Here is a 26174-nt window from a genome sequence, read left to right as displayed (position 1 = left end):
CAAATCGCCCGATGGTGATGGATTTTAAAAGCAATAAAATTCTTAGCATGTCTTCTTTCAGGACGGACGTAACATTGTCAGTGTTGTGTGGTACATTTATCCACACAAGAAAACCTCCCCCTGATATAGGGCTCCAGACAATCTCTGTCAGTTATTTCTCACGTACCTTGAATTTCGACTTCGAATAACGTCTGCAGTTTCAAGCGTCGTTACTTAAAATCTACTGCTACCACCACTACTACTGTTACTACTACTGCTACTGCTACTGCCACTACTGTCGGTGACTCAGGAGAAGACGAGAGCGGACTGAGGAGGAATGGATGTGAACAGATAATATACGACAACACGTGCAATATTTTTACTGCAGTAAGAGGAAACATTAGGTCTCCTTCTGTTCAACTTAGCTTTAATTTCCATACGCATTGTTACTCATGTTTCCTGTACGAGTAATAACCTGGCTACTGGGATGCTTATCTGAGCGATGTTTATAATAATCAACAGCGATAGTCAAGAAGGTCACATTCTTTCCGCTCGTCTTCTCCTGAGTAACGGACAGTACTACCACCACTACCACTGTTACTATTGGTCCTGTTGCTACTACTACACGCGTCCATTGCTCAACGCTAGTGCATAGGTCTTCTATCTAGGATCGTGAAGGAATTTCTGGTGGAGAAAGACATTACAGAAAGTTTTTTCTCGGAGTACTCTCGCTTCCCTCTATTATTCCACAGACGCACTCTACCTATTCCTTATTTCATCTGTCATTTGCAATATTGAAAATAGGCTGGGTGAGGTCTTGGGAGTAGGTAGTACGGGTTTCCGATGCTGAAATAGGAAGGGCTTAGAGCTCCGGTCCCTGATACCTTGCTATATCCGGATTGAGGCAGGATGGCTCAACTGTTAGTATCAGATTCAATAGTTCCACACATTTGGACAATCATCGCATATGTAAGACGCACAATAGGCCAAAGCCAGTTTAAGTGCCTGTGTCCAGACCTCAAAGAGCTAAACCAAGACTACTGATACTATCACCTACTCACTTATCATCAAAGAAGATAAAATCAAATCTAAAGTACCACGTGACGTAAGAGGTCCCGAGTTCGATAAATTATTTCGTTACTTACTTGCTTGCTCGCTTGCTTATTCATTCACTTATTTAGGCTATTTACTTATTTACTTACCAATAACATTGCTACATAAATGAATAATAAAAATATGTCTTAATAAGCTCCCTCAGAACTGCTGTATTCGGAATTTAAAGTATGTGATAAGCAATCAGATTTATAACAATATCTTATCGGATTTCGTACACAAAAACCGAAATATTTTAAATTTCTATTCACATAAATATAAAACTGAAAGATCAGACAACATAGGCCTATGCTTGACGGAACCTACATATACCGGTACCAGAGCTGTAGTTCATAATTACAGTAGCAACTTCCGTCCAAGATTTTATAACAAGATAACACATAAAATCCAAAACATAAAATTTTATAATGCTTCATATTTATAATAATATTAATAATAATAATAATAATAATAATAATAATAATAATAATAATTTATTTATACTGTCAGAGTTAAGGCCATAGGGCTTTCTCTTACACTCTACCAGGTCACAAGATACACAAGCAGTGAAAATTTAACCAAAAGTTAAAGAACAGAATACTAACATATTACAAAAAAATAATAATAATAGCTTAACAAAATCGACACTAAACAACATGAAAATAAAACATAATAGAAAAAAGAAAGTAAAATACATTGGGATATAATAAAAGCAACTCATTTAGTACAAATAGTTAATATGGAAAACGTAATGTAGAATATAAAAGAATGGAATGTAATAAAATAATAACAAAAAAGAAGAAAAAATAAGAAAATTAAATAAAATCCACAATAAAAAGGGCATGATAATAAATTCATCTGGTGATCAAGAGAACAAAAAAAAATTAAAACTTACTGTTTAGAGAGAAAATATAAACTTCTAATTATTGTGATATCTATGTTTTCCTTTTCCTTTTTTCACATTTTGATCTATTCATTAATAAAATATTTATGTTCAAATCTTGTGGAATGTTCCCTGAGCACGAGTATGTACTCTTTCTGGGAGTACTAGAGAGAATTTTTATAATATAAAAAATATGTATATATGTTCTAGCAATAAATGTACTTAATAATAATAATAATAATAATAATAATAATAATATTATTATTATTATTATTATTATTATTGGACTTAGTACTATTATTATTATTATTATTATTATTATTATTATTATTGGACTTAGTACTATTATTATTATTATTATTACCTAATTGTTCATCATTTGTCTATTTGTACACTCCTTCACTCATTCGCTTCCTCGCTCTCCCAATCCTCCACTTATTTATTTATTTATTTATTTATTTATTTATTTATTTATTTATTCATTCATTTTTTATTTATTTGTTTGTTTGTTTGTTTATTTATTTATTTGTTTATTTATTTATTTACTTGTTTTCAACACAGCCTAAGTTTAGAGTTATCGCTAAGTGTGAACTTCTTTATTTATGCATTTTTAGGCTTTCACAGTGAATGTGATCAGAATTGGACCTTCAGGTATTTCACCACGTTCTGGAACTCAACACTTCCAACTTTTGGAAGCTATATATAGGTACCATCATTATGTCAAATAGGTAGATATTTCTAGAGGGTACTCCTACTGAGTTGTGCTCGTTATGTCTGCCTACCCCAAACTACTAAGTATGCGACTCCTCAGGTTACATCTATCTGTCCTGATGAAGGAACCTGTATGTATTTCCGAAACTTTGGTAGTGTTAAGTTTCAGGACTCGATGGAATACAGAGACGATTATTTTTCATATGTTTAACGTACGCAATGGCTTTCAAGGGCCGAATCCGGAACAAATCCTTGCTCTTAGGTTTACAAGCAAACATTCTAATGAGGGCAGATAAAAAATATATATTTTTTCTTACACCATGTTAATAATGTCAAAACAAATCTGGGCCACTCAAACGCAATTACGAGGACCGTCCAGAAAGTAAGTTTCCCTGGAGCTGTTTACAGAAATAAAATACAATTTCATGGAGAGATTTATTGGAACAGATACAGCAACTGTTGAGCTATATTTCAACATATTTCCCGCCGGAATTGAGACATTTGTTATACCGCGGGATCAGCAGAGAGGTGTACATGGCTATCAACTGGTTCCGATCCCAGGCGGCAGACTTTTACGACACAGTGATACAAAAGTTGACCCCATGGAATGACAAATCTCTCAATTTCGGTGGGAAACGTGTTAAAAAATAGCGATACTGTCTCAACAATATTGATAAATACCGGTATCCTTTGCTCACGTCTTTATAGAGCGAAGAAAAGAACATAGGCCTAACATTGAAGAACCTTCAACCACTCAGCAGTACTGTGGTTTTTTTTTCCATTCACATTAGACAGCGACTAATAATATTTCTGACTTGGTCCTCGAGTAAAAACAAATATTTTTATGTGTCATTATCTTCATGTACCCTAATAGCAATGAGTACATACTGGACTCTCAGACTTTGAACTATGTTATTCTTTGTTATTAAATGTTAATATTTATCAGGTTTTACAATGTATTCAGTTAATATTCTGTTGTTCTTATCTTTCTCTGTTATTCCAATCTCCACCCTCCAGTCTTTTCTCCCGCATGCTGTTTAAAATCTCATCCATCCATGTAATTTTAGGCCGTCCGCTATTCCTTCTGGCAGGTGGAACGCATTCTAGTATTTTCTTTGGAGATCTATCTTCTGCTATCCTTTTTATATGTCCATATCATTTTAACGTTTTGTTTTTTTTATGAAATATAGACTACTATTAAATTTTGAATATTCGTCATCTGTATTGAAAAATAATCCAGACCTAAGCAATTTACACATTCTTAAGTTTAAAAATAAAGTGAAAATGTTTGTATGATATTTTATCAATTTTATTATTATTTTTTTAAGTGTTACTAGCATTATATGGTACTAATTTTTATTATATTTATCTGATGCTTGTAACTTATAAGATAAAACATTGTAATAAATATAAATTAGATCATTTTTAATTAATAACAGTGTATATTTTCAATAAATGATTCCTTAGCATCGCCACAGATACACGTGATTGTACTTGTCTCTATATCTTGTCACTAGAAAGTTCTTGAAATTTATATTTTCCCCGCCATTCATAAAATATTTTGATATGATACCTCTTGCACAAAAGGAGAGATCTATAACTGAAACTTGATTAATATATTTCAGTATTATTTGTATTTATCCTGGTAATAATGAACAGTTTGACTCGTAGACATTTTGTTTTTGCAGCATTAACTTCCCATGATTGTACGAGAAGATTCGAAGAGAACGGCAGTTACGTAGACTTTCAGCTCCCCCCTACAACACAAGGTTGCTGTCGTCTGCGATACAACGAACTTTTCTGTTGATTTTCGAGTTCGTCATTTTTTCCGGTTATTATATGCTTATTTAAGTTGTGTTAACTGTCGCTAGTGGTTTTATATTTTATTTTATCCGTCTTAGTATTTATTTTATTATTGTAAATATTTTTGTTTTGTCACTGTTATTATTATTATTATTATTATTATTATTATTATTATTATTATTATTAATGAATTATTCTGTATTACAATCTTTGTATCATTTCTGTCAGGATTATTCTTTTATTATTATTATTATTATTATTATTATTATTATTATTATTGTTACTATTATTTATATCATCAGTATTATTATTTGAACCCTGTAAAATTTATGTAGACTACTGGACTGTACCCGAGCACGAGCATATGCTCATTTCGGGTATCTATTCATATGTATTCAATTGAAATGTAAATTGTAAATAAATTTGTAAATTTGTTGTAAATTTGTAAATTTAATGACTGTCTTCCTTATCCTATCTCTTCGGAATATTCTTCATAACGTCGTCAGAAATCCAGTTCTGTCGAATGTAATCTTGATTTTGTTGTTGATTTCATCTTCCATATTTCTTAAAAATTAATATACACATATTTTTTAGTAGGTTATTTTACGACGCTTTCTCAACAGCTTAGGTTATTTAGCGTCTGAATGAGATGAAGGTGATAATGCCGGTGAAATGAGTCCGGGATCCAACACCTTAAGTTACCTAGCATTTGCTCATATTGGGTTGAGGAAAAACCCCGGAAAAACCTCAACCAGGTAACTTGTTCCGACCAGGAATCGAACCAGGGCCACTTGGTTTTGCGGCTAGATGCGCTAATCGTTACTCCACAGGTGTAGACTTATATATATATATATACATATATATATATATATATTTATTTGTTTCCGTCTATTTACTTATCCTTTATTATAAACCATAAAGTCATTAAATTATGTCATAAATCTGGAATTTATTGGTCAAGCTACAAGAGACGAACGTTTTCGCCATGAAATGACATCTTGAGGTCTCGTACAAATAGTTAACACAAAATAACACTTTCAGAAATATCTGGTTTTCTAAAAAAATACTCTCTTAAATATGCTTATAAGCATAAATCAGTAAAACAACAATAATGATAAAATAACTTCTGGATTGTTAAAATGTGTGTTACAAATGTAACATCAATAGGTTACAGAGAATAAGGGCCCAGAACGACCAGGGTCATCCTACCAGAATGAAGGTATCGTGTCGTTAGCATGACGATCCCCCTTGCCCTTATAGCTGGCTTCCTTAACCGGATTTCGCTACTTATCATAGCTCCCCAAGTGCACCATGATGCTCGGTGGGCACCGTTACCATACATTGCTGAATTTCATGAGAAAATTTCTCTCTCTCCCCCTATGAGAGATCTAACCAGCGCGCGTTCCGTAACGCGAGTCCTAGGTAAAGTTTCTGTTGAGATAACAAAAATATCTTACAAGAATATGTTCTCACATTCGTATAGTGAAAGTGTGGAGAAATACGTGAATTCAATACAAACACCAGTCCACGTGTCCATGTCAAAATGAGTCAGTTCTTTAAACCAATCAGCCATAGCGTCACTGTGCTACACTGTATGATTCATTCGACATATCACTCCCAAAAATGGCGCGAGAATAGAATTGTCGGACAAGATTATGTAAAAGCATCAAACATTACAACTGCATATTTTCTTTCCAATTTCCATAACATTTTCAGTTTACGGTAAACCAACACAACAGGTTTATGATAATTTTAAGTACGGCAGGTCTATATTTAACCTTACTTGTTGTTCTAACGTATCTAATCGCCTTTGGGACAATGCGTCGTAGATAGTCATACTTCCATTCTTTTTTTTTAGTAGGTTATTTTACGACGCTTTATCAACAGCTTTGGTTATTCTTCCATTCTTGTATGCACTGTTCTCTCAGGCTTATTTCTATTGCCGTAATTCAAAATTGTGCTATATAAGTATTCTATTCACTCATTCACAGTTTTTTGCCCAAGGACATGTCCTTCACTGCACACCCAGCATTCTGCAGAATTTCCTATTTTCTGCCTTCCTCATATGATCCAATATCTTAATATCATCTACCATCTGATATCTTCTTCTGCTCCGAACGTTTCTCCTGTTCACCATTCCTTCCAGTGCATCCTCCAGAGGCAGTTTCTTCTCAACCAACCAATTCTTTTTTCTCTTCCTGATCAATTTCAGCATCATTATTTCTTCATCCACTTTTACCAACAAAGCTTCGTTTCTTATTCTGTCTGTCCATTCTCCTTTATATCCACATTTCAAATGCTTCTAGTCGTTTCTCTTCACTTCGTCGTAATGTTCATGTTTTTGCATCATACAATGCCACACTCCACACAAAGTACTTTACTGGTCTTTTCCTCAGTTCTTTTTCCAGAAGTCCGTAGAAGATGCTCCTTTTTCTATTAAAAGCATCCTTGGCCATTGCTGTCCTCCTTTTGACTTCCTGGCAGCAGCTCATATTACTGCTTATAGTACACCCCAAGTATTTGAAGCTGTTCACTTGCTCTACTGCCTCATTTAGAATTCGCAAGTTTACCTTCTTTATTCTATTTTTCCAACAACCATGGTCTTCGACTTGTTCGCACATATTTTCATCCTATACTGCTCACAGCTGTCATTTCTTCGCATGAGGATATCTGAATTGGATAGTGAACAAATAAGGTTCGTTCACCTCAGAATGGATAACTTCAATAAAATTGAACGCAAGTTGCAGCTATAAGAGGAGTACCTGGTAGTTCCTTGAATGTTTCCCGGTACAGATATGGGTGCCAGGAGAATGAAACGCTTGCTTTGCTCACGTCCAGGGTCAATGTGACTGAGATTTACTATTAAGAAATTCATGACATCATCATGTAAGATTACTGTCTTATTGCTGCTGTATTGAGCAAAAGATTTTGGGAAGTAGATGGAGAAGAAGTATTGTCAGGAACAAAATCCTAACTTTTGGGAATAATTAATTTTATGTTAAGGGGTTATATATTAAAGAAATTTTCAAGATTTTATCATGTATAATATTTAAGAATAGCTATCTACATTCTACGTAACAACAGCGTTAACCGCACAACGCACCCAGCTCCTCAAAATTACATTTTAAGAATAGATTTTTATCTTTAAAGAAATATAATGTTAGGTTTTTTTAATGCAACGCAATAACAAATTTCTATTCCAGAGAAAAGTTTCCTAATAATCAAAAGAATGTGCGTACAAAATATCATGCACATGGAAACAATAGATCCGAAAAGATATAGTAGGTTATTTTACGGCGCTTTATCAGCATCTTAGGTTATTTAACGTCTGAATGAGATGAAAGTGATAATGCCAGTGAAATGAGTCCGGGGTCCAGCACCCATAGTTACCCAGCATTTGCTCATATTGGGTTGAGAGAAAACCCCGGAACGCGCTAACCGTTACTCCACAGGTGTGGACCCGAAGATATATAACTTTTCGGATGAAATAAAGAAAACAATTAAAGTTACAGGAAATTGCAATCAAAGTTTAGTGTAATTTCAAAACCCTTTGTACCAGGGCTTTAGAAATGGTGTCACAGCAGCTGACGAGGTCATAAATGCACATTAAATTTTATTGAAGTATTTTGCACATATCAAAGACTAACTTATTTTAATCATTTTTTTTGTTTACTGGTTTTTCGCCATATTTAACCACCCTCTCCTCCTAAGTATATATTATTTAATAAACAGTGGCATCTTTCCTAATATAATAACAGAACAGTTGAAGATATTTTAACACTACTGTCTCTTTGGTATTAACAAACTATGTAACGAATCCACTACGAAGTGGTATTTCTTGTAACGGTTGACAGATAACAGATAAGCGACCTTCGTCAACTAGAAAGCATTGAATTTGCATTTGTGACATGCTGATAAACATATTACCGAGTACAAAGGCTGCGAACACATTGTCCGCAGTTAGTCGTAAGTCATCACCATGGAAGCAATTTACGTCACTCAACTGCCGAAAGAACATCTTCGGCGTATGGTATCAGAAGTATTGGCTGAACAAGGTTTCGATATTAACAACACGAAGTATGAAGTAAAGCGAATAAAAGCAGGTCTCTGGATGTCAACTGTTTTTCGTGTCATGGCGACAGACGGCACAAAGACATTGTCACTCTTCTTAAAATGCATTAACATCAATACTGTTTGTAGTGAAGTGTTATTCAGTCCTCTTCATTTCAAGAATGAAATTACATTCTGCAACAGAGTCTATCCTGTCTTCGAGAACCTACTGAAGAGAAAGCATCCTGAAGCAGTTAGAGCGCCGATCCCGGTACCTAAATATTACCGAGCTACCGGTGACGGCACAAATGACGTCATAATCATGGAAGATCTAAGTGAAAACGGTTTCTTCATGTTAAATTGCCTGGAGGCGATGGGGTTTTCTGAATTGGAGCTAGTCATGAGGGAGATTGGAAGGTTCCATGCGTTTTCACTCGTTCTGAAGTCTCAAAATCCAGATCTCTTCAATGAACTGAGGAGTTCCGTATTCGATCCAGTATTCCAAAATTCCATCGGTGAGGAGATCTTGTTTCATATCTATCACAATGTACTACAAGACGTGTTGGCAGCCATGAAGGTGTGTTACCAAGGAGACAGCCCATATTTTATAAAGTTTGAGAAATTCGTAGAACACGTAAGGTACCGCTTGAATAAGCACCACTTGGATGCATTGAACAATGAACCATTCAACGTCTTCACACACGGAGATCTCTGGTCCAACAACCTGATGTTTCGCTACAGCTCTGATTCACCAGATAAGCCTCGCGAGCTTCGTTTTCTGGATTTTCAGCAGACCAGGTAATCAAACACCTAATATACAGTAACTTACCATTTGTCACATCTAACCTACCAACCACCTAATCTACCCACTAAACACCTAATACAGTGCTCTCATTTTAAGAGGAAACTTCGCATCATTCTTCCGCCGGCCGACTTTCTGCTCTCCCGACAGCAGCGTGGGAAGCCAGTTCTACAAAACATCCCAGCAGTTAGTTGCTTCTGAGAATTGTACCGGAACACGTGTGTGACTGTTGCTTGTGTATTAAGTAATCGATTGCAAAATGAAGTATACTATTGGACAGTGAATTTATTTGGTGAAATGTTACGTGAAAAAAGATAACTATAGGCTATAAGATGCATTCAGAGATTTGCTTGTAATTATCCTGACTCTAGCATCCTTACAAAATCTTACATTTCGAAGTTGATGAAAAAGTGGCCGATAGTGACGGAACACGCTTCCCGACACGGTGCAATCACGACATACAGGAAAGTGTACGCCGGGGTTCGCCTGTAATCTAGTTTCCTCGCAAAATGAGAGCACTGTACCTTCACTATACTTCACATATTGTGTTGTGTTCATCCGTGCTTTACTGAATGGTTAACAGATTTAATTTTTTATGTACAGTAGTGGCAAAAAAAACCGGATCAACCCTTGTAGCTGATACAAAAGAATCCTGTACTATGTATTGTGTCAAACTGCGGTAATTTCAATATGGATAGTGAAGCCAGAGGTATGTACTGCTATTTAATGTAAAAATACGCAGTTATCTTTGCCGAATACAGGTAGAAATGTAATATTGATGCCATATGAAAATAAAACCCTCAAAGTTTTTTCGTCTGTAAGTTTGAGGCACTGAAGGAAACAAAAGACGGTAAGAATCGAACAAATCCAATAACTTTCATTGTTACAATTAATTATACAAGATGGATGTGTTTTGTGACTAGCAAAATTTGAATCTGTGACTCTGAAATCAGCTACAAGGGTCGGTCAGGTTTTTTTTCCACTACTGTACTTAGTGATTTGTAAACTACCTAATTAATTTAGCATGAAATTTATTTATACCTATTAAAATGATACATTTTTATATGAATCGGTACTGTAAAGTGATAAATGATAAGTATTTGTAAAAGAGAAATTAACTACTGATCATACAATTATACCTCCAACTGATTTACGCTAATCACTTTGAAAATGATGTAACCGAGTGAAACATATTAATTATTACACTCCTTACACGTTCCAAAGTGACTGAAGAGTCTGGGAAACATAAAAAGTACTCAGATCTAAAGTAGCGGGAACCTACTTCTAAAAATCATCGCCAAATCCATCAGATTTCATCAACGTAACTTCGCCACGTCACAGGTTGAGTTATCGACGTGCGTAGCCCTTAGAAACGATAATGTGACAAGAGATATTACTTACACAGAAGTGTGCGTGTAATGGAAATTAACCACTGATTAGTATAAAGGATAGCAATGACAAAGGAAGCTTTTAATATAAAAAGGAGTATCTTCTTAGATAGAAAATAGGAAAAACTGGAGAATGCTGTGTTTGCAGGTGAAAGACTTGTCCTTAGGCAGAACACTATGAATGAATGAGTGATTATACAATTATGTCTCTAACTTATCTACAGTAATCACTTTGAAAATAGCGTAACAGAGCAAAACATGATAATTACACACTGTACACGTCCCAAAACGATTGAAGTGTCTAGAAAACAGAAAAATTCCTTGGAGTTGAAGGGGTGCGTGAACCTACTTCTGAAAGTTATTGTCAAATCCGTCAGACTTCATCAATTTAAGTTCGTTACGTCACAGGTTGTTCCAATAAGGTACAGACATGTGGTGACTTTAAAAATGATTTGATAGGGTAATACACTGACATTCGTCTATAGAATAGTTGGTTGTATGTTCTGTCGCAGAAACCTGTTGGAAAAGGGAGCGTGGGTTTTCCTTTTTTCAACGTTATCATGAACGAGTATCTGCAGCTCAAACATTAATCTGATGTTTCACTACCACCAGATAAACCTCACGAGCTATGTTTTCTATATTTTCAACAGATCATGTACTCTAATGCTCCACCAACCTGTATACACTTAACATCATATCTATTCATATAACGACTTATCTATCGGGCTATCTAAATACCTAACCACTTACCTCTCTATTTATTCATCCATCTACCGTTATGAAAGAAAATATTGTTACCAGAGAAATAAAGAGAGTTTACCAGAAAGAAATAATGATTTATAAATTATAACCTATAGGTAAATGTCGTAGCTTCCCAACATGGATGTGCTGTTTTGTTTTCTTCTACTTAAATTATCTCTAGTGGCTTTATTTAATTCCACACAGCTAGCTCATTACTGGTTGCTAGGATACCGCAAACTATCGAAAGTCAGCCGCGAGTGTTTTACATTCCTCATTAGCAGCCTCTTCAAACTTGTACACTTTGTTTCAGTTCATTTACGTATTAAGTTCTAATTACGAATTCTCCTTAAAACGAACTCTGGGCGAAATTCCTTCTGAAATTATAATGTCTTAACAAATATGGTCAATAGCCAATTAATAGGCTATCCTCGCTGGAGAACAGAGTTCAAATTCCTTGTTCCATTTAATTTGATTTTGAATCTTTACTGACAGAGGATTCGTTGAATCGAAACGTTTATGATGTTCATGATAATTATTGGAAACTGGGATTGTAAAGATGTTTGGGATCTGAAATAAATGTTTGATATTTCTTTTCATTTCCGTCTTCATAATCCTTGCATTTATATTACACAAAGCGGAGCCTTCTTATTAACTACTTAAAAATCGCTTTCTTACTCCATGTGGGCTAGTCTCAAGACAACAATGTAATTCATAGTCGAAACTATTCACACGTCAATATGACGCCAATGACTTATTGAAATGAAACGAATAATAATAATAATAATAATAATAATAATAATAAATTACATATATAATTATATAACTTAATTAAAGGGAAATAGAGTCATTTGGAAATTAGGCCGTGTCTCAAAACTCAAATTCAAACTACACACTAGTAGGGATGGGCAAAAATAACCGGTTATTTACATGCGGTTAATCGGTTAATTGCCGGTTATTTTTGCTTGCCGATTTAACCTGATAACCGGTTATTTTCCTCAATAACTGAACGATTGGTTATTTTTTCAAATACAGAGTGGAAAGTAAGGTAGTACATTAATTGTAGGATGTGATTTCTTGAAATATAACGAACAAAAAAGTATAATACCATTTTACTCGTTTTTACGAGGTTTTGAAAAAATAATACTTTTATGCTGACATTTCGATCGCGAATTTTACGAATACTGTTTAAAATACGGTTTAATGTCTTGTATAACAACGAAGAGAACGTTTATTATGTTCACGTCGCAGCAGTATTTTAATTAGAAAATTCACAGATTTCGAATTAATCGACTGAAGAAACATTGGAAACATTGATTGTCGGGTCACGTACTAAATCTGGCATCGCTGTCCGGACGGCAGACAATTCGCCTAGTGCTCGCAACTAATCAGCTGTTGTGATGTTTACATTGGATTAGTGTGCAGTTGGACGTACAGCGATACAGTTTAGTTTATTTCAAAACTACGAGATGCCAGAGTTCACAGATCATGAGTACTTAGACATGATCCAGACCGCGGAAGAAATTCGGAACAGTGAAGAACTACTGGCCAGAGTTCGTCATAATTGGACTAGAAGATGTGAAAGCTGCACGCACGTTGATGGTGGACATTTTGAACAGTACCTGTAAGATGTGAGTGGAATGTGGTTTACAGAATTTATTACTCTTTATTTCATTATTAACACCCAGAATTAGTGATTCGTAAAACAACAAACTGTAATGTTAATTACATTTTGTTCACAAAGTTACATCAGTTTTATTTTTTCATTAATTGTAACTGAAACTTCAATCCTAAGTGTTTTCACTAATTCGGACATAATTTTCTGATTTTCACGTTATTTCTTGTTATTGCTGTACGTATTTCTTGCTTACATTAAAATTATTACGCCATACACTACTTAGTATTGAATTGTTAGTGTAATTGCATTGTAAGTTGATAATTCTACATTCATTGTTGAACTGCGCCCGGACAGAGCTATTTTGTTCATTCGAATTATTAATTTACATTTTCTGACATTAAATTACACAAACTAAACAAATAACAGTTACGTCCCTATCCGAAGTTTACGTAGGTCATTTTTGTGCGAAGATTTATCCTCAGATTAGCTCGCGAAGTATTGCACCGAAGTTCAGTATACATTTTTGTTTACTGCCATCCTGCCCTCACCTGCTGCAAGATATCGGGGAAAGATAGTTGAACTTAACCCACCCACTTCAAGTCGCTGACCGCATGGGTGTGGTGTGCTACTTATGCGGCGTTGAGACATCTTGCAATTGCCGTCAGCGCTTTCGAAACACTTGTAATTATCTCACTATCCGTAAGTCCTATAATTTTTTTTATTTGACAAAACTTACTCTAAATAATGAGTTCTATGGCTCCTGTCAATTAATGTACTACCTTACCTTCCACCCTGTATATACTGAATCGAGTGTATTTTAAGTTTATTTATTATCAGTTGAACATCGTATCTTATTATTTTGTACTCTATGCAAGCAAATTGTCTCGTACGTCATTCCTAGATTGGGAATGGGTTACTGCTTTGCTTACTTCATCTGTCGACAGAAGGCGAAATGGAATTCTACATCGATCGATTCAATGTCAATAATTTATGCCAATCTTAAACTCCGATTTTCTCTGATTGGCTTATAATGTATAATTACCTGCGGATATTGGAGCATTTCAAATGACGAGAAACTTTGACTTCAATATTTATTGGCTATAGGAGAATAGATTGCTAGTCGAAATGTCTCATAATCAAGATTATTATTATTGTAAAAATTATACAATTTGTGTTTTTTATCTTATCTATAACCCTAATGTGAGTGAAGTAATTAACTAAATGCAATATCATTATTCTCTTATTATTTTTTCATTTTGTTCTGGGACGTCATTGATGATCTTCAGCATCTAATGACATTCTTTTAACTATATTTTGGTTGATTTACAGCTAATTGCGAATTGTTCTTTGATTTCTATTGTAAATAGCCTCTCATTTTGTTTTCTTAACTAATTTACTGACTTTAAAATATTAAAAAAAAACTATAACCGAAAAATAACCGGTTATTTTTTATCGGTTAACTTCCTTCAGGTTAAATTAATTTTAAAGCAACCAGTTAACCGATAACCGGTTATTTTCGAATAACCTCTCATTCCTACACATTAGTGACTAGCAACTAGCTGACTAGTAAACTATATACCAGGGAGCCTTGAACATTGTATGCTTGAATCACTGCCTTCCTCTCCTCGTAGACTATTTTTCTAAAAACCATGATATCACGGTGCAGTAGAGAATTAAGAAGGAAATGTCCTAATGCAGTTTCATTATGAGTTATATGAAAAAGTATTATTCTAAGTTTGACTTCCAAAGCATCTTCAGATTTTATAGGTCCAATTGCTGATGATGAGGCATTCATATTTGTTTAGTGAACAAGTCATCAATCAAGCAAGCATTTTCGTTTACTAGCTACTACAGACTTGATTGCTATGTACTATGTAGCTTTGGATCATGCCTTCTGACGTCACATAATACTTTAGAACTCTTTTATTTTATAGAGTAAATAAACGAGTTTATGCACTAAAAGCAGTCTTCATCGGTAATAATGAATTGCAATAACCGTCTTATCCAAAAAAAATATTCGTTCAAGGAAAGTAGCCTTCATGAGCTCTAAAAAAACTGTATGAGAAAAGAAAAGTGGGATTCACGAGCTACAACATTTTACTTCCCCCAGTAAAAACAGAACAGAGCAACTTCATTCAAGAAAATAAAACTTCACTAAGAGTTCTAAATTATTTCATATTCCCAAGGAAACTGAACTTCATACAAAGAAAATAGGTTTTAAGAGACATGACATCTCTTTTCTATCCTTCAAGAAAATCAATGTCTTCAAGATTGCATACACATCTAGGCGTTTTACGTGTTACGGAACAACTAAGTTCTCTACAGTATTCCCACTTGTTTGTCTTTTTTCTTTAGTCAACATTCAAGATATTAAGTAATTTACTGCACATCTACATAAAAATAAAAACTTAGTTTTACTTCTTTTTGGAAACAATACTTTTTTTATAATAATATTCCTTCAGTACTTCATGTACATGTACGAGTATTGTGCTTAATCTTTTTAATGGGTTATTTTACGACGCTGTATCAACATCTCAGGTTATTTAGCGTGATAATACCGGTGATCCAGCATCGAAAGTTACCGAGCATTTGCTCGTATTATGTTGAGGAAAACACTCGGAAAAACCTCAACCAGGTAACTTGCTCCGACCGGAATTCGAACTCGGGCTACCTGATTTCGCGATCAGACGCACTAACCGTTACTCCACAGGTTTTAATCTTTCAGAAAGGCCTATAAAACAGTTATTGTTATATTTCAGCCGCTTCAAATAATTTTTCATCTACAATTTGTTAATCCTTCGTATCTTTAACATTATGACATTACAACAATGTTTCAAGATTTTTAAAATAGGGAGTCACTTATCATACACCATGTACAGTAGCGTGCAAATTAATCCGAACAACGTAATTATTTATGCAAAAACACTCAAACGGGATAAAAAAAAAGAATCTAAGACATACTTCAGTAATTTATGTGGCCTCCCTTGTTCCTAATAACAGCTCTGAGACGATTTGGCATGGGTTCCACTAATTTCCCACAAATATTCGTCATTTCTTTATCGCGAAACCATACACCAATGAGGGCAGAAATCGTCTTCTCCTTTGTAGAACAATCCATTTCTTGCATTCTTCTTTTGCAAATTGACCACAAGTTCTCAATGGGGTTGATGTCGGGTGAGTTGCCTAGCCTGAATATTCTTCTTGTTGAAGAATTCTGTAGTTTTTCGAGACGTATGGCATGGTGCCAGGTCTTGTTGGAACACACCTCTGCCATTCGGAAATGATTTTTGCAGCTGGGGTACGATTCTGGTTTCCAATAAGTGAATATATTTGTCAGAATTCATCATTCCCTTGATAGGTATTAATGCTTCAGGCCCTTCATGTGTAAAACAACCCCAAAACATTACTTTAGGGGGGTATTTGGGTGCTTGTTGGAGATGAGCTGCTGTTACTTTTTCGGATCCTTTCCGTACGTAAGAAACACGGTGGCCGTGGACCTCGAAATGAGACTCATCGGAAAAAAGTACATTCTTCCAGTTATTCACTGTCCAGTGTTGATGTAATTTTGCCCACATTAAGCGTTTTTTGCACATAACAGGGGTTAGCAGTTGCTTCTTAATAGGCTTACGAGCCCTTCGTCCAGCTTCCAAAAGCCTACGCCGCACTGTTGTGACGTAAATATTCGCCCCAGTGGTAGCCATTAACTCGCGGGTTAAGTCGACAGCAGTTAGTCTAGGATTTAATTTACTTTTCCTGACAATTAAACGATCATCTGCAGGTGAAGTCTTCCTTTTCCGGCCACAGTTTCCTTTTTTCTGGGATGTGATGGATCCAGTCTCCCTGTATCGTTTTATGATCGAATTAACAGTAGCCAAACCGATGTGACATTCTGCAGCAATTTGCGTCTGTGTCATAGAAGAATGCTCTGCTAATTTTATAATTTTATACCGTTTTCGTGGAGTTGTATCCATTTGTGAAGACGACAGAATGTACACAGGATTGCAGTATTAAGTCTTCAACACAACTGAAATGCTTATAAGTACAAAACGACAGGCAAAATGCCACATATTATAAAAAAAATAATGACAGACCTTCAACAATGGAATTACACGTACTACTGATGTCAATTACAGCGGTATGAGCAGCTGTGAGGCCAACAATGACAGAAAATGTAAAAATATATCGTGTTCGGATTAATTTGCAAGCTACTGTATGTATAGATGTACATGTGTATATGAAATTATTAAACAAATAGTAATTAATTCAGACAAAAATCTTTAAAAACATGGCGTAATATGTCCTTACTCAAGAAGCAAAATCTTTGTTTCGATATTGAGTAAATGGGCATTTTATGTTATTACATTTTCGTAAAAAACAGTTGAGAAAAAAGTCGCTGCACTCGGCATTGGCTTAACTCATGTGCTTTCTAAACGTATATCGTATAGTATAAGTTATTTGTCTCCACTAAATAAATTCTTTTAGATACGAGCTTTGACAAGGTTTTCAGGCAACATTTCGTGTTCGTGTTGAAATGTCTATTACGTATTTCTTTACACTTATTATGTCACTGTGTTGAAGCCGCATTGTTGATTTGCATAACGGCACAATGAAAATGACTTCTTTGGTTATTTGTGTTACCGTGATAATCTGTTTTTATATTTCTTATAATAAAATATTAAAAGCAAGATATGAGATTGAATTGGACTTCATAAAATCTAATATTTATTCTCTCGTTAAAAATTACAGTTTTCATGTAAGGAAAGGAAATCTCACTGGCAACAACATTCCTTTTCCTGTAAAAAGAAAAGAAATAGTCGGGATAGACTGCATCGGAGATAAGCCGCAAGTTTTATATATGAATATGTTTAGAGATGAGCTTAAACGATATTTTCAAGTATCTATGACGACTGTGACAATTAAATATCTGTGACTTTTATCGGTGATTTTGCCACACCGATATTTTATATCGATACGTAAGCACAATATGCATGAATTACACCGATATTTTGTCATACCGATAAAAATTAGCAGGAAATATTGAAGAGCAGTGAAATATGAATACAATTTCTCTATACACACCACTCATCAGTAATTTATATGGGAAAATCCAACAAAGAAATTATGTACATGTACCATTAACAAATAAATACTTACCTAACTGAACAGTAACATGCAAAAGTCAACCTCATGTACCAAGAGGTTATATTATAGGTATTGACCCAGTTGATAATTTTTAAATGCAGTTGGGTATGGAGAATTGAGGTTATATGATTATCCTAATCGTTTTAAAAATTGATCCTTTTTATTGTATATAATATAATGGATAAATTATTTTAAGTCGTGCATTAACATTATACTATTGAGTTATAGAATAAAAATTAATGAAACATAAGTATTCGGAAAAACATTGGAAAATAATTACAAAACAAAACAGTTGTTCAGACAGGATTTTACACAAGATTAAGTACTGGTAACCAATGGTGTTATTATTTAAATCGTGTAATAACTACATAATTTATAATAAGATGGAGAAACTACTGCCAGATTGCTGTTATTGTATCATGCGCACGCGCAAACCTACGATGTAGAGGAGAAAATATCAGTCACAGAGTACTGAATACGGAGCAGGTTTCGATAGCGATATTTTGTCACAGATATTTCGCGTCATCAGTCACAGGTTTATCTGTGACAAAAAAATACCTGTGACAAAATATCGGTTTGTGAAATATCGGCCATCTCTAAATATGTTGCATACAGTAGAATTTACTGCTGTTACGCAAAACATCAACAGCGACAACCAGATACCCTGAAAACCTGGTATATCTTCGCTCTGCTGCAACTCCTGGAAGTAACCATCTTGTATGCATTAAGAGTAAATAAGTTAGTTTATTTAGTAACTTTCGTGCTCTATTGTTTACCATTCTTTCCTCATAAGCCCGCTTCGATTTGCGCTGCAAATGTTTCGACATTGTGAATTTTCTCGCTTTACTCAAATTTACTCCCGAAAATTTTGCAATTTATCTTGTCGACTGCTGATTGTTGCTCAATTGAGATTGTAGCTTGGGTCATTACAAATCGTTTGATTCCACTGCGAACGTTCTATCGCATCGCATTCTCGAGTTACACTGCCTCGGTTGCCGTACGACCCGCCAGTTCGTGCCTAAATTTCCCACTCCTGCGTATCGGCTCTAACTCAAGGTCACGTTGGATACATTTGTCCTTCTGTCGATAGCCGTTTACTTCATTGGAATTTGTCTTGTAGTTCAGAAATTATATGCGCAACAATACTCGTTTAAAAAAATATGTCGGTCGACTTTCCGAGATGGCACTTACAGATGTATTCACATCAAAACGAGAAAATGAGAGGCAAATAGAATATAACAAAGATATTTTATCTCTCCAGGTACACATCCCCTGCAGCCGATGTTGGACGGATGCTTTTCGTAGCAACGGACAGACAGACAAGAACCGAACATCGAGAGGAACTTCTACATTCATACTACGACAGTTTGAGCGCAACCGTTAGCGAACTGGGGTCTGACCCCGAGCAGCTGTTCCCGTTCAAGGCCCTGGAGCAGCAGTTGAAGGCGTTTGGTAACTTCATACTTGACGTCAGCCTACTCAACATTCCACACGCCCTCAACGAGGACTCCGGCAGCGCCAATGACGTCACAGGAGACGACATGGAGGGCGTTCTAATGGCCATCAGACTGCCTCAGCAGAGAATGACCGAGAAATGTCGCAGGAGGGTATTTGACGTCATCGAGGAGTGCGTCGATCGTGGCTACATATGAAGACACTATAAGATTCACGGGTTTGAAGGATCGCCTGTTGCTTTACTTCCGCCATTTTTACGTCTTCACTTGTGAGATACAGTATGCTGACTGCGAGCACTGCGGCTGCAGTATTTGTTCTATTGCATTGATTTGGGGGAAGCACGTAACACACGTGATCAGGAGTTAAGTCTGATGCAACCATAAGAAAAATTCCTGTTGGCGTAATCGAATTGCATAAACAATCTGCAGTAGCTTCTTAAAAAAAAAGTCTGTTCAAGAGCAGATTAGGGAAAAAATGCAACAAAATGTAGAATATTTCCTAAAAAAAAAAAAAAGAGACCAAGTAATAATAATAAAAGACAGAAAAATGAAAAAAAAAATGCTAAATTAAAGTAGGCTAAATTGGTTCGTGTTGAAGTGAAATGAGTTTATATTGCATCCTGCATGCTCTGTGATGTCTCGGAAAAAAAATCGACATTTCATCAACTTTCGAGCCCTAGTGATAACTAAAAAAATTAAACTTCAACAGATAGATGATAAACATTTTTCTGAAGCGTTTAGCTGCAATTTTTAATAGATTTTCTGTCTGAAAATATTTTGTCTGCTACACTCTGTGTCTGTCAGTGTGAATACTAGGCTATCAAGAAATGACGTGTCTGTCACGCTACGCGTTTGTCACTTTCGATGTCTGTACATGTAAACGGACCTTTAATTGTATATTCGACACGTAGCCAATTTTCTTTGTCTTTCTCTCTTATCCGCTAGCAGTTTAGCAACAGAGCAATTATGCTGGATGAGTTTTGGCTGAACTCATGTGCCTTCTAAAGCATATTCGTTACAGTATAAGCAATTTGTCTCCAATAAATACATAAATTCATTTAGAGACTATCTTTGTCAAGGTTTTCAGACAACATTTTGTATTCTGAGTTAATGAAAAAACTTCATTATTCAAAATTTGAATATGTAGTGCTCCGTGTTATTTAAGATGGTCGAATACTTCACTCCCAGTAGAAAACTTTTAGCCAGATTTACTGTATTACTTTCATTATTCACTTTGTTTTGAAATGTCTATTAAGTATTTCTTTATGGATTATGTCACTGTGTTGAAGTTACTTTGTTAACTTGTCTAACGTGGAAATGTATGTCATATTATCATAACTTAATCAGTATCATGTCAATGACAACATTCTTTTCACTCGTCACGTCATTTTAGTTGTAAACTAGGCCATTATTATTAACTGTTTGTTATTTGGAGACAATAGTTGTACAGTCACTATCTTGCGTCATCCGGCTTACATTTTTTTCCCTTATCTTTTCCCATCATGCCATTTTATTTCTTCGTTCACAGTTACAACCATCATGCATAAACTGTTGAACACGACACTTCCGAATTAGCACATCACACAACTACGAAAAAAATCCAAAGCAAAAATTTTGAAGTGTTTGAGAGGCTTGCTCCACTAATCCTGCTAAAGATGGCGAAAAATAATCATGTTTCAGAAATGGAGAGAGTGCTGTGAAAAGTACAGTGTTACTGTAAAAGATCTTTCCGATTACGTACTTGAATAACTATCATTAGGAGACCTTAGAAACATGATATTGGTATCAATAGAAAGAGAAACTCAAATATTTTTTGTTATCCATTCGGTTAAATCACATGTGCTACCTTAAATCACCAAAAATTAGAAAACATGAAATTGGTAACAACAGAAACAGAAACTCCAACAATTTTTTTAAATTTTCACTAGAAAATATGAAACGTGAAACAGAAAGAGAAACATTTGGTTCACAACCGTAAGTAAGTCACATGTGCTCAATGTGAGCTCCTTGTGTCACACGACACACATCAAGTCTGTAGTCAATTTCCTGCCATACACGTTATAGCATTGGACCATCCACCAGTGCAATGGCCTCTGTGATGCGGACACGAAGATCCTCAATGGTAGGTACTAATGGTGGCTGATACACTCGTTGTTTTATAAAAACCCATAGAAAAAAATCACAAGAAGTGAGGTCAGGGGGACGTGGAGGCCAATGCAAATATTCTAAATCTTCACGGCCAGCACATCCAATCCATCTCCTTGGAAGTCGTGTATTCAGTTCGTTTCTGACATCTAAGTGGTAATTGGGTGGTGCCCCATCCTGCTGAAAAATGAGACCGATGTCCTGTTCCAGTTGTGGAAGAAGCCATAACTGTAACATGTCTAGGTACGAATTACCTGTGACTGTCGCCTCGACAAAAAAAAGAAAGGGTCATACACCTTTTCACGGCTTATAGCACAAAACACGTTCTAGCAAACAAAATGCCCTCCTCTCTTCGTTTGCAGCCATTTTTATATTATATCGTCTCCTAGCAACGAAATTAATAAATATGCGACAGGTTCACCAACATAACAAAAATATTTGAGTTTCTTTTTCCATTGATACCAATATCATGTTTCTAAGTGTCTCCTAACAATAGTTACTGTAGGTATTCAAGTTTGTAATCGGAAAGATCATTTATTGTAACACTGTATATCTCTTCCCAAGGAATGCACTTATAAAAATAAAAGGCCATTACGTGTCCGGTTTTGAAGATTAAAGCGAATTTTGTAAGCAGTCCTACTTCATATTCCCCTGAAGTGACAAACAGGGTCGGTTGCGTCTGCGGACCACAGTTGTGGAACGGATGTATTGGGGCTTTCTGTGCATCTCTAGCAGGCCTACTTTGAAGATCCCGGAAGTGACAAATTTCCTATTCCCTTTGTATCCCGACAACTAATTTCATTATTCCAGAACATGTTTTTGCAGGCTTCTCAGAGCACTCCCTGCATTATAAAGGCAGAGAGACGCAGTCAATGTACAAATATTAGTGAGTGAAATTGTATGTACCGATTTAACAACACCATCGAGTCAGGCGGCGGCATAGCGAGGCGACTTTTAACATTTGAGCAGCGGTTTCAGAGAGTTGAGAGAGGAGGATTTCTTTAAGATCTTAGACAGTGTCCAGTAGCTAAGTTACTGGCTTTTCACAATAGAAGGTTGAGAACCAATGAGATTTTGAATCGACTTGTTCCCACTATTTTCTACCAAAGATCTCCACAGTCATTTTCGTGACATCTGTTACTAAGATTTTAGAACTGAATAATAGCGGACACACAGTCGTTCCTTTATTAATATTTACTCTATCATAAGAAAGTTGATGTTTTACATGCAGTGAGGACAAATGAATGACGTAAATAAGTAACCAACCGAGTGACAGTAAGTGATAAATTGAGTGACAGTAACTGACCAATGAATTATTAATAAGTAAGTGACCAATTGAGTTATATTAAACAACAAACTGAGTGGCACTGAGTGAGTGACTTATTGAATGACAATGACTCATATTAAGTGACAGTAAGTGACCAATTGAGTGGCATTAGGCAACAAATTGAGTGATACTGAGTAACCTATTGAGTTGGAGTAACTGAGATTGAATGGCAAGTAACTAGTTGAGTGAAAATAAGAGACTCTGAGCAACTGAATGAAGTAAGTGATCAATTGAGTGACACTGAGTGAGTGACCTATCGAATGACAGTAAGTGACATTAAGGGACAGTAATTGACCAATTGAATAACAGTAAGCAACAAACTGAGTGGATCTGAGTGAGTAACCTATTGAGTGACAGTAAGTGTCCAATTGAGTGACAATGAATGAGTGACACTGAGTGAATAACCAACTGCGTGACAATGAGTGACAGTAAGTAACCTACTGAATGATAGTAAGGACAAATAGAATAACAATAAGTGACCAACTGAGTGACATTAAGTGATCACAGGTATCATCTGTCTGGAGGAGCTGCATAAGATTCCAGGAAGTCGAAGAGGCTTTTCAGAGGACTACAACAGACCAGGGTTTGGTAGCTCTTTTGTAGCTCCCTCGGACAGATGACGCCATGGTGAATTACGGTGCTGCGATCTTCGGGTCAATAAAGAATGCAGCAGGACTTAGCCTAAATATGTGATTTTCGAACAGATGCCATCGATCTGAGGAGGGGATCAGTCAGACGTGGACGCCGTAGTTGAATCAATAAGATGACACCAAAGAGTGAAGCACGTACTTGGAAGAACTTGGTCCTAAGAACTTCAACAATCACTCCGCAATAAGAGAAAATCGTAACAATACGCCTCATGCTGCGTGCAAGCCTTCGTGTCCTCTGAAAAGGACAAAAGTAATTACAATGCTGTATGTATGAATTTGTGCGTCTTACATTTTATTAAAGAAGTAACAGCTAACCCTTAAGGCTAACAGCTAACCCTTAGAGCTAAAAAAATTATTTTCCCTACAATGTAAAAAAAACTAAATAATATATTATTCATTCTTATGATGCCACTTATGCAAGACTTTTGAAAGATGGCACAAGAAAATAAGCTGAAAACCCGGGTTCAAATCCCGGCGCCGGAGAGAATTTTTCTCCGTTCCATCACTCTTTCATCGTATGATGACGCAGAATATCTGCATGGAAATATCATATGTACTTCGGTACATTGAAATAATATATGATATGCGTAAATCACGAAGTGATTTAAGACGGCGCTTATTCCGTCGGATCCCGGCCAACTAGTCACTCATAACGAGTGCACCTCAGCACATGTGTGGACTTCGGTCCTATGTTCATAGACATCTATGACGTAGTGCAGAGGGTGGCCACTAGAGGGAACCCAAGAGTTGGAATTCAATTAGAGACAATTCTGTCCGACGTCAGGGTTGTATCCGGTGTGGCTTAGTGGATAAAGCATCAACACGTAGAGCTGAAAACCCGGGTTCAAATCCCGGCGCCGGAGAGAATTTTTCTCCGTTCCATCACTCTTTCATCGCACAAGAAAATAAATTGTAAATAGCTATAGGTACCATTCGCAGCATGATAAAGAATTGAATTGATTCGAAGCACGTAAAACATGTAATGAGAAAATGTATGTCGCCGTCATGACATGAAGTTTTTTGTCAGTTTGCAATTGTGTTACTTTGTTATGTATTTATTTCTCTGTCCTGTGGTTGCTTTGAACAGTATTAAAAATACAAAATCTACCATCGACGAGATGATCATAAATCTCTTCCACCCTGTATAACAGCTGCAGCCATAAAGCATTCAAGTGGTACTGTGTTTGAGGCGATATTGCAATGGTCGCCACACTGCAGTACAGACGCAAGTGTTGCCACGGCAACAAACCGCACGCGTGTGAACCACGCTCGCTTTAATGCACATTATTCCAATTTATGCAAACCGCATCTATGTATTCAACTGTTCTCGGCGTCGCCTAGCGACCGCAATGGTGTGAATTGAGCCAGCGACAAGGCCGAACAGGGCTTAATCCCGCCACCATCTTCATCTCTGCTCTTTTGTCTTCTTTCCCTTTGACTACTAGCCATTACCCTGCCACACACAAATTGCTATCATCTGATGAATTCCATTCTCTTTTGTTTTATCCTGCCTTCAGACAGACGCCTTCTCAAAGGGGTGATTTGGCGGGACGTGCAAACGCTGAGGAATGGGGTGGAATTACATGATATAGAGGGTAAGGGTGGTATAAAAATGGTTTTAAAGTCGATACAGTCCCAAGGGGCTGGGTCATAAAACACGGTAGTCCTTCAAGACAGCGGAAGGGTTGAAATAACATCCCCTTGGCAACACTGTGCCAAAACAGACTCGCAAGAAATATTAATTCAAATTTCTCGGTTGTGGAAACTATTTCCATGTAATAGTAACGTAGTGAAAGGTTGCATCAGTGGCGGATTTCTTTAATCCACAGGCGGAATTGGTCGATATTATGGTTAGGTATGCACTCATTGTATTCTTCACCTGACATAATTAGGAACATTAAATCCAGACGCTTGAGATCGGCAGGGCATGTAGCACGTATGGGCGAATCCAGAAATGCATATAGAGTGTTAGTTGGGAGACTGGAGGGAAAAAGACCTTTGGGGAGGCCGAGACGTAGATGGGAAGATAATATTAAAATGGATTTGAGGGAGGTGGGATATGATGGTAGGGACTGGTTTAATCTTGTTCAAAATAGGGACCGATGGCGGGCTTATGTGAGGGCGGCAATGAACCTCCGGGTTCCTTAAAAGCCATTTGTAAGTAAATAAGTATGTAGGTCTAATCGAGATACTGTTTAAATATAAAATGATGGTGTCTCATTCTTTTTGGGGAGACCGTAACATAGTTTTCTTGTCATTATTTCTATTTTTGAGTAAACTTGAAAATGTTCAGCTTAAACAAGCTGAAAATCGAAACACTTGTTAATAGTTATTGAGGACATAAATAGCACATGTAATAACATATAGCACTGCTTTCTTCTTCTCCACGTTT

At 36.1% G+C, this 26174-nt stretch overlaps 1 protein-coding gene across 1 annotated transcript; it reads left to right on the top strand.

Annotated features, from left to right (window-relative positions):
• The first annotated feature begins 8440 nt into the window (after window positions 1-8440).
• On the top strand, window positions 8441-24896 carry LOC138699620 (uncharacterized). The gene is made up of 2 exons (XM_069825646.1): window positions 8441-9316; window positions 19468-24896. The coding sequence occupies exons 1-2, from the start codon at window positions 8448-8450 to the stop codon at window positions 19856-19858; spliced, it is 1260 nt and encodes a 419-aa protein (XP_069681747.1). The 5' UTR covers window positions 8441-8447; the 3' UTR covers window positions 19859-24896.
• The last annotated feature ends 1278 nt before the right edge of the window (window positions 24897-26174 follow it).

The sequence above is a fragment of the Periplaneta americana genome, chromosome 5 (genome assembly GCF_040183065.1).
Source record: "Periplaneta americana isolate PAMFEO1 chromosome 5, P.americana_PAMFEO1_priV1, whole genome shotgun sequence".
Taxonomy (NCBI): domain Eukaryota; kingdom Metazoa; phylum Arthropoda; class Insecta; order Blattodea; family Blattidae; genus Periplaneta; species Periplaneta americana.
Note: the sequence above shows the minus strand (reverse complement) of the source record. Positions and strands in the feature narration are given on the sequence as shown.

Excerpts from the sequence above, each read along its gene's own strand:
- LOC138699620 (XM_069825646.1), top strand. The coding sequence starts at position 8,448 with ATGGAAGCAATTTACGTCACTCAACTGCCGAAAGAACATCTTCGGCGT. Across the intron at positions 9,317-19,467 it reads CTGGATTTTCAGCAGACCAG|GTACACATCCCCTGCAGCCG; the intron begins GTAATCAAACAC and ends TTATCTCTCCAG.